This window comes from Cyprinus carpio, chromosome B8 (genome assembly GCF_018340385.1).
Source record: "Cyprinus carpio isolate SPL01 chromosome B8, ASM1834038v1, whole genome shotgun sequence".
Classification (NCBI taxonomy): domain Eukaryota; kingdom Metazoa; phylum Chordata; class Actinopteri; order Cypriniformes; family Cyprinidae; genus Cyprinus; species Cyprinus carpio.
In genome coordinates this window covers 8249572-8260177 of record NC_056604.1, presented here as the reverse complement: position 1 = coordinate 8260177, position 10606 = coordinate 8249572, and the positions used below count along the sequence as shown (strand labels likewise).

The window sequence follows — 10606 nt, the reverse complement described above, 5'->3', positions numbered from 1 at the left end:
ATGGGCTGTGCCATACACACTCTCTCCATAACACAACTTAGTGCATAAGCAATGTAGATCCCAGAGGAAATGCTAGAGACCCTCACTATGGCCCTGATGAAGAAGGGCCATTTGGACACCTTCCCACAGCAACCGAAAGTATGGAAGAGCCATAGGGACAAAGTTAGGTTGCCACCTTATGTCTAAAGTCAAATCTGGGTTCTGATGCACTACTTTAAAGTGTACTTTACAGCAAATGAATAACAGATTAAATGCCACAATGATGAGCATTAGATGGCTGGTCCTTTATTAGGATTTACTGTTAACTAGTGATTCATACTGATCTTAGTAATTTACTGTTTGGTTTTGTTACTAAACCATGAGCTCATGGGACAACCAAATATTTAAAGTCTACTGTGGGCAGCGAGTCATATTCACACCAAGCATTGGTCTAGAAAGCTCTCTCATCATCACTATAGCTCTTTTTTTCTTAAGCATATGTGTGTGTGTGTTCTGTTCACATATGGCTCCAGTGAGGAATGTGACAAGGTGTTTAGAGGAGTGTCTAACTTACAGTAAAGGGTGTGAGGCAAAGTTGTGCGGCTCCTCCCAGAGTTACAAGGGTTTATTGGAAGACAGTCAGTCATTCAGTGAGGTCCCGTTCAAATGCCACATCACTGAAAATACGAACACAATTATGAGGTTTTAAAAGCAATTTTTATACCTCTAGAGAAATGTTACATAAGTGGAGTGTTTATACGGTGACCTGAATTTCAGTTAATATCGTTACACATTCTAGTTAATATAGCTGTTGCAAATGTCACTTCAAATTAACTCCACACTGAGAGGGCTTTTCAGTGGAAATATCCTTTTAATGAACACTAATGCAAATGTGATTTTAAGTGAGCTGTAAAAAAAAAAAAAAAAAAAACATTAAAAAAACAAAATTCATTTCCATGTGCATGCCCATAAGAATGGTACATGTTATTTTGTTATTATGGGATACAGCATTTCTTATAAAATGAATGATGAATAAAATTAAATAAAATTAAAACCATCATTAACTGTCCTTTACATACATGCCTATAACAATGGTACATATGAATTATTGCTATTAATTAAGGGATACAGAATTCTTGTCTGGGATGATATTGAACAATGAGCTAAAACGAGGGTCTACTTTATTTTGGTGGTGTGTGTGTGTAAGTGTGTGTCTTTGTGTCTCATACATATCAGCAGATCCAGGTGGTGATGAAAGTGATCTGCACCTGCACTGCTCAAACCCCTCTGCATAGATAAACTGTTACCTCATCAGAGAACCTGGAACACAAACACACACACACACACTCTCTCTCTCTCTCTCTCTCTCTCTCTCTCTCAAATGGGCTCACGCACCAACAAATAACCCAATGCACATACAGACAGAAAAAAAGTAAATATAATTGCTGTGAGCAATTGATTAGAACAAATAACATACTACTTTTCACTAAATATAGCAGAAGCACTTCATCAGTCTGCACGAGTACAGAAGATCATTTTAGATCTGTGATGAATCATTAAGTTCTGCTGTTGTATACACACTACACAGTGAGTGATGTTTTCCCCACCTAGCTTCAGCTCACAGACTAATGTTAGGTTTACCATAGACCTGACGAGTACATTCAGTAAAAGAAAGTGTTGGAGGGAAAAGTCTAACTTAATATCAAATCCAAACAAATACAATTTTCATCTGCAATCAAAGAGATTTCTAAAACGTAATACTTGTATATAAAAAAATATCATACAAAGAGTAGACTGATGACACAAAGAGACTGTGAAGCATCAAACCAGCCCACTTCCATTGCCAGTATCTTAAGGTTTTTGTTTTGATATAAAGAAACGCGTTGACCATGATGTTGTCCCATGTTAAAATGTGACAGCTCCTGTATACAAACAAAAGTTTGACCAATGGATATATTCGTTTGGACCAACGGCAGATGGTCCGTCTCGTCTCAGTTCCCTCACATATGCTGACCTGATGTAACAGCCAGATTGGCAGCACCTGGAACAGGTTCAGCTCTATATAGCGTTCTTGGCGTCACTCATCCATGAGCATGAAAGAAAGAACGCTTCAACTGTCAGTGTGGTATGTCTATATGGACTCTCCTCAAACCCTGGCACAATATTTTTTGAATTAAAAATGCTTTAAGAAGGGACAGTGTAAATCTATCTATCTATCTATCTATCTATCTATCCATCCATCCATCCATCCATCTATCTATCTATCTATCTATCTATCTATCTATCTATCTATCTATCTATCTATCTATCATCTATCTATCTACCTATCTATCTATCTATCTATCTATCTACACCTATATGTCCATCCATCCATCCATCCATCCATCCATCCATCCATCCATCCATCCATCCATCCATCCATTTAACTGCCTACCCATCTCTTGAGGGAACACAAGATATCCTTTTCCTCAGAAATGCTTCTAAAATGATCCTTACAGTCTAATGCTACATAGATGCTTAGCACATTTGTGGGCATTCTCACTTTTTGTTTTTATAAAAAAACAGATGGTTGTGCTTTCAGAAAAGTGGGACAGGCCAAATATAGACAGCAGCAGTAAATCATCATCAACAACATGCTGCTGAAGCGCTATAGAGAATCTCACAGTTTGAAATAGAGTTTATAAATAACCACGATGCTGCCAATAGAGCCATATAGGACAGAATAAATAGTTTTCAACACCCTCAGAGCTGACTGAAAACAGTATGCTAGATCAGAGAATCCACTCTAACCACTCACTCACACATGGCATTGCATCAAATATAAACTGTAAAACAAATCACACAGAACATCAACCATAAGATTTAGGAAGCAGAGACTGCTGTAATGGGAATCTTTTTTTATTTAATATAATTCACAAGGCAGCGACCCCCAGCAGGCCATGAAGAACAAGTACCAAATACTCTCAATTCACATTCAGGAACATGTCAAGAAAACAAATTACAACACAACACATGATACAGAAATTCTCTTGAGGGGCAACTGATTTTAAAATGCTTATAATAAGATGCTGGAATATACAGAAACTAACCAAATATATTTATTAATTCACAAATGCTATTTAATTATCTTTGTTTCGTTTGTTTGTTTGTTTTTTTTAATCATTTATGTGGAATCGAGAGAGGAGACCAGTCTGCGGAGGCATGTTGGGTGACCAACAACACTGGTTCCATACTTCTGCTACAATACTCAAAAGACTAATATTACAAGTTACGCCCATTTCCTATTGCTACTTTTCATTCCAGGCTCACCATATTCAGGCTAAAGGTACATTCTGAATTTTGCAAATGCATTCGCAAGAGCAGCTTTTCTGCTAGGCCTAGCACGTAAGAAGGAGGTGATGCTTCTCATCAATTTAAACTACAAGACTCATTCAGTTTCTATGCCAAACTATAAACGGAAATTCACAATAAACATTACAAATGAACCGGAAGGCAACGAACACTCACTGTAATTGCTTTCCCATTATTTTAACAGAGCTAGAGGGGTGAATCACAGTAAAATATGTACAGGTCATATCTTACCATTTTTGTTGTTGCTCAGAAATTATAATTTGCATAGGAAGCAAGGATCCCTATTTGTGTACCATTAAGATTATTTGCATTGTGACATTATTTTAAGGACATTATTTCCCCCAAATTCTCATGATTGCAATGGATCCAGAATTTTTTATTCTCACAATATTCTCATAAGACTCTCCTGTATTCATACTTCACAACTTCACAATATCCTTTTTTTTATTTTTGCATTTTGATATAATGTTCGCAACCCATTGTACTTTTGTAATGTATTTACTGCACAGGTAAAAATTCTATGTAGCAATGCAAAAATTCATAATGGTTGCTTGCATATTGGATGCTTTATTTTCTTTCCGCAAAATATAATAGTTCATTGTTCCTCTTGGCTTTGTGGTGAAATAATGACCCTGACAGTCTTTGTGAGATTCACCCCAAGAGAAACTTTAGAAATTTTCTTAAGGGCCAAGAATAATCAGCTAGAAAAGATTGAGATAAGTCTAATAAAACATAACATGGTATATGTGAACCATTTCAAATAGACTGCATTACAAATAGAAAGGACAGGGATTGGTCATTGTGTCACAAAAGATAACATCTTTAAGACAATTTAGATTCTTTACAGAAAACATGGCTTGGAAACTTCTCAGTACATATACTGGATTTATATTATTTACATACGATACATGAGTCCTTCATATAGACTCCACTTTTAAAGGCCAGGAAAATCACCTGGATCCACTTGCATTAACGTCATGCACTATTTATCAGGCTCTTCACATCCCTGTTACCTTCACGGAATATCAGTCATTATTACGATATGTAGTTAAAGGGGTATTTACCTCTCGTCATAAACAGACTGAACATGACTGCCTGCATTCTGAGTGTGTGGATTGGAGTGTATGCTTGTGTGTACCTCCTTAATAAACCTCTGACACAGGTAGCAGAACAATCAGGATGTCAAAGCCCCCCTTACGCATCTGTCATCTGCCCATCAGCCTCTGAAAATCAGAAACAAGTGGTATCCACATGTACACTGCTGTATACCATGTCAGGAAAGGTCAATGTAAACGGTGTGTCTGAACACACTGTCCTTAATGGCAGTATACAGATTTTCTGCTGATGGGACATCTCAATATGTGAAGGCAGGTTTGGAAACCTGAGTGCGTTCAGGCAAGACCAAAATCCTGATGATGCATTTGGATGCATCTGAATTAGCCAGCGCTTCATCTATGGGCGGGTTCAGAGAAAGTGTAAGGGCACAAACCCGATCTTCAATCTCAGTGTGCTCATGCTTGGACTGTTGATCATTTCAACATGTTTGCTGCTTTCCTTTCACCACAATCAGTTCTTTAGTATGGTCCTTCTGAGATGATTACACATCTCTGATCAGACTCCACATTTACAGACACACAAATAAACACACACAGGCATATGTTTTCCTTAGATCCAGGCACAAAGTTCAGAGGCATCAATCTGAACGTCAATCTAACACCGGTCATCCTCATCAGTGTCACTGAGAAGCTCGCAGCCTGACGTCCCCGACGTGGCTTGTGCTAGTCGTTTACGGAAATGTCCGTTAGGCACCTGCCAGGTGTGACGTAGTTGTGGAGCGGAGCTAATGGTGTTGGAGCGACCCAGGCTGGTTGCCATGGCAGCCTCAAAAGTGAGAGTCTCCTGTAAACCACTTGAGTCTGGACTGTTAACGTCCTCCTGCAGTGGCAGGTATGGCTCTGAGATGTAGCGGTGAGGGGTGGAGTGGGCCATGGCAGTGCCTGGCCCCGTCCCGGTTGGTACCTCCCCTTCCTCTGCAGGCTGGGCCCGTGACTGAACCTCCTCTTGTTTGAGATTAGCGCGGCACACTAATGGAGAGTAGGAGATGTGGGGCCGAGGCCGAGAAGGTGTCTGTGGGAGTTGACGGCGCCCTCGAGGCGTCCCTGAATCAGAAGTGGAGGGAACTGGGCTGCATGAACTATTTCCCTATAGGGATAAGAAGAGATGGGGTAAATGATTATGGGTAAATAAAGTGAGAGAGATAGAGAGAAAGCAATGAGATGATGGAGGGAAGAAATAAAAGGCATAATTATGCACATTACTGTTTAAAAGTTTGGTGTCTCTAAGATTTTGTAAAGTTGTGGACAGAAGTTTCTTATGCTCACCAAGACTACATTTATTTGATCACAATTAACAATAAAATATTATTACAATTTAAAATAACTTTTCTATTTGAATATATTTTTACATAATTACGTAATTTATTTCTTTGATGACAAAGTTTAATTTTCAGCAGCCATTTCTCCAGTCTTCAGTGTCATATGACCCATCCAAAATCATTTTATTTTGCTGATGTGGTGCTCATGGAACATATATGTGACCCAGGACCACAAAACCTGTCTCAAGTGTATTTTTTTCAAAATTGAGATTTATATATCATATGAAAGCTGAATAAATAAGCTTTCCATTGATGTATGGTTTGTTATGATAGGACAATATTTAGTTGAGATACAACTATGTGAAAGGTCATAGTTGTAATCTAAATACTGAGAAAATCCCCTTTAAAGTTGTCCAAATGAAGTTCTTAGCAATGCATATATTAATTATTAATATTACATTTACAGCAGGGAATTTACAAAATATCTTCATGGAACATGATCTTTACTTAATATCCTAATGAATTTTGGCATTAAAAAAATTCTATAATTTTGACCCATACAATGTATTTTTGGCTATTGCTACTATTATACCCCAGCGACATAAGACTGGTTTTGTGGTCCAGGGTCACATATTATCATAATCAATGTTAAAAGAAGTTGTGCCGCTTAATATTTTTTGTGGAAATCATGATGCATTTCAGGATTCTTTTATAAAAAGAAAATTCAAAAGAACTGCGTTTATTTGAAATATAAATCTTTTGTAACATTGTAACATTGTTACTGTCACTTTTGATCAATTTAATTAATCCTTGCAGAATAAAAATATTCATTTCCATCCCTAAACTTCTGAATGATACTGTAAGTCAGTGAGATTTTTTGACCATTTAAGTCCAATCATTTAAAGAACTAATGGCTCACCTCTATTAAATTTGCACCGTGATTTTATGATAATACCTGTAGCACAAATGGTACATGAAAAAGTGCAATACTCAGGATTAAGGGTTTGTTCAGATTACAAACCCTTAGCATTTCCTTTCCATAGCAAACACTAAATATTCTGCCAGGTCAGAGTGTGCACATGTGTTTGTGTCCTCACCTGTCTGAGGGTCGTGTGCTTCCTGCCCTCACTGGGCGATCGAGACTGCCGTCTCTCCTGGGACTGACTCCTTTCCTCTGAGTTGCATCGAGACACGTCTGGAGACAGCAGGTGTCTTCGCTCTTTAGACCGTCCTCTCTCTTTGTCCACTGGCTCCCGCAGGTTTGACCTGACAGCTGCACATGCACAAGCATAAGCACATGTTAGGACAAGTACAGACACAAAAATACACATAAATGTTGCCATAGCCTGGGCATCTTCATAAAGCACATACACATGTCCGATACCAATTCTGGTCCTGGGGAACCTGCTGTCTGCACATTTTGTATGTCTCTCTTGTCTGATACACTCAATTTTTTGAGCTCTCAACTGAGCTGATGATCTGAATCAGGTGCATTAAATAAGGGAGAGACCCCCAAAACCGGGATTTAATTATTTTTTCAACATTATTATTGACTTGGTACCAAAGTACCAGTGCTTTTGACATCCCTACTGCAAACTGACCTCTGAAGCTTCTTTGCCTGGGTCTTTCCAGTCGGTCTGGGCTCACCCTCTCCAGCGAGAACTCTTCCTGCCAGTCACCATTCACACACTGATCACCAATTGTGGAGAATGAGCGCTTCATCAGTTTACTCTCTGAAGACACCTGCTATATATGCACAAAACACAAAGCGAACAAACAAAACACGCACACGAACCCCAAGAGCACACATGCATCAACAAACAGAACACAAAAACAGAGACAAAATGAAACAAATTCATGTTATGCTGTAAGATTTACACATTCTCTCTTTGAAACCGTACATAATGACATTACACTAAACAATGTAAATGAAATGAGTTTCTTTATAAAAAAGTTTCTGAACTGAGCTCTAACAAAGGCAACCACCACCTCCTTACATTCCCTGCTGGAAAAAACAGGTTGGACAAGCTGGTTAAGATGGTTTGTTTCTGGTTGCTGGTTACACCATAGGTCCCTACTAAATTAAACAAGGTGGTCCAACAGTTTTAAACAGGTTGACCTTGGGCACACCAGTTAATCACCATCTAAAACATTTTACCCCAATTAAATCATATATAATATTAATAATTATTGTATACACTAATAATATATCAATATGATCTTACTTTTATATTTATATAAATGATCAAAACTAAATCAAATATATTTATATAACTAGGATATTTTCAGAATTCATATTTTAAACACTATGATTCCATATTAATATTCTCAGAGGTTTTGCTATATAAACATGTTACCAAATCAAATCAGAAGCTGGTTTTAGTTTGAATTTCCAGCAGGGTTACACATTACATTGCCACCAAATCACAAACGACACCTTTCTATTCACTGCTTCCATTCTCTCTTTGGGATCAACTGCAACGCTAAACCACAGAGCAGATTTAGACAGAGTTGCAAGTTATCTCTAGGCTATGCGGACACAGGTAGTACCTGTGGCTCTATCGCCAGGCGAGGCATGGAAGAGGCTCGGATAGAGACGCCTCTCCCTGGCACTTGCAGAGGATCGGCCTGCATGCTAGTGGGGCACAGCGCACTGCTAAATTCTTTGTGCTCTGGCACCTACGCAGTTAGAAAGAGAAAAAACGGGGAGGAGGGAAAGACATTCAGTCCACAACACTTAGCAGCTCTAAAGTCCCATTCACACCAAGAGCAATAACAATAGCTATAACGATAACTATATTTGCGTTCACACCAGCATTTGTTTTTTTTAAGCTTACACACTCCTGTTTTAAAATGAACATACAACAATGTAAGTGACCTGCTGTTACTTTACGTTTCGAAAAGACAACAAAGGAGAAATCGATATCCTACATGAGATAAAGACGAAAGAGTTAAGAGAATCCGTCACTCTGCTAATAGAGTTTCAAGTGTTTAAAGAGTGTTTAAAGGCAAATTTTATTAATACTTCTGTATGGGTCAGTATCATTTTTTGCTGTTGCATTTACATGGCTTTAACCAGCAGATGTCTTCAGAATGCCTTGTTTTGAGCATATCATTAAATCTAGCTAGTGTAATCTATTTGATTTAACATTGAATTTAGCTAATGCAGTCAATGTAGTGGAATAAAACATGTTGTCGAAACTAGTGCTGCATACATGAGGTAGTTTTATGTTTTCATGTAACACTGTTTGGTCTGTAGAACATTTCCGCAATGCCTTCTGCTATTTTAATGCACAAATTCAAATGAAATCTGTCAGTGTTTTATTGTTCATCAGTTGTAAAAACTGTTCTGAAATTTATCCCAACAATACTGTTTTCCCATATCGTTATAGTTGTGGTGTGAAATTTGCTATTCTCCTAAATTTAGAATGATTTTTAGAACTTATTTATTATTGCCGTTTTTGGTGTGAACAGGCATCAAATATCACCGCACCAAGTGTGTCATTGTTAGGAGTGGACATCGAATAAAAATGCAATGTTATGTACTAAAGTCAAAATAACCTGGCTAATCTTATACTCCTTTTTAGGAGCAAGTATTTATTTAAAGATAAGAAAAGATAAGCTTATATCCAAAAATGTCATAGAGGAAAAGTAAAGTGGCAAAAGGGAAGCACCATAAGCACAACATAGAGCCAATACGTATAAGCAACTCAAAGAGGGTGTAGAAAGTTTCAAAGCAGAAGCCACACATATTGTGCATACACACAAGCACTCTTGCACAAAAGAGTTCCAAACATAAACCAACTTAAAATCCCATAAGACATCTAGTGTTATATCACAGTTCATGGCAGAGAGGCAAAGAAAAAGCTACCAGGAGGTGTAGAAAATAAGAGTACAGAAAGACATCTAAGCTGCTCACTGGTTATATAAGTGCTGGAAGTTATCTGGACCTGGCAGTCTAACCTTGAGAAACCACATCAATACACCCTTCCAAACTTAAAAAAAAAAACAGCTCTCTAAAATCTCTCCCTTTACAAGGCCAGATAGCAAATAATAAAGGGATGACAATACAGCTGCAAATGTGAATAGAAAATGAGTTAGGAAAAGTAGAAGCACCATGCAGGATTGTGAATCAGGGAAGTGATGTCCATGCAGATGACTCTCTGATAGATTAAATATCAATGCCAATTACAGTCAGTGCTTTGCAAATCATATCTCAAAATTAAGACTCTGAAAATTTTGTTACACTTTTCTATTCCTAAGACTTTTACAAACTGATCAGTGTCTAGCTGTCTAGTATTCAGACCCTGTTACCATTTGTATCGGTTTTCCAAACTGAATTATTCATAAATCGCTAGGGAATTGACTGAGAATGAGCCTGAATTCACATGCAGTTTGAGAATTTTAAATAGATTGTGAATTTGAATGCTGTTTCAGAAACAAAGTAGCTATCAGGTATTTCATGCACATGTATAAAATAATGAATAAAACACATCATGCAAGACATGTCAAGGTGAGATGTATTTCTTTGTGTATTTAATTTCTCCTACCATACTCTGAAGGTGATAATGGTGTTGGTATTCATCCCTCTCTTCCATGCTGTCTTGGGCCAAGGGCTGCATGAAGAGATCTTGAGGGGAGATGGGACTCAGTGCCACAAATCCACCTCTACTCCTGAGGAAACAACAGAGAAACTTGTCAGTTATGCTCATGTTGGCTTGCACCACAAATAGGTTGCAAACTGTGGGTCCAAACATTGTTTTTGGCGATAAAGAACTAAGATTTTTATCACAAGTCATTTCAAATGTTTGTGACATTGCGATTGAATATAATTAAAAAGATCAAAACCTCAAGCTGACCCAAGCTGGGACAGGCCAAAATTATAATTTTAAGAAGGGGGAT

At 37.9% G+C, this 10606-nt stretch overlaps 1 protein-coding gene across 1 annotated transcript in view; it reads right to left on the bottom strand.

Moving 5' to 3' along the window:
- Positions 1–3105: 3105 nt before the first annotated feature.
- The window catches only part of LOC109101305 (voltage-dependent R-type calcium channel subunit alpha-1E-like), a 137545-nt gene continuing 130044 nt past the window's right edge, over positions 3106–10606 (bottom strand). Inside the window, 5 exon segments of the mRNA XM_042729512.1 lie at positions 3106–5532; positions 6802–6977; positions 7306–7447; positions 8255–8383; positions 10255–10378. Coding sequence (XP_042585446.1) covers positions 5041–5532; positions 6802–6977; positions 7306–7447; positions 8255–8383; positions 10255–10378 — 1063 coding nt within the window. The 3' untranslated portion in view covers positions 3106–5040.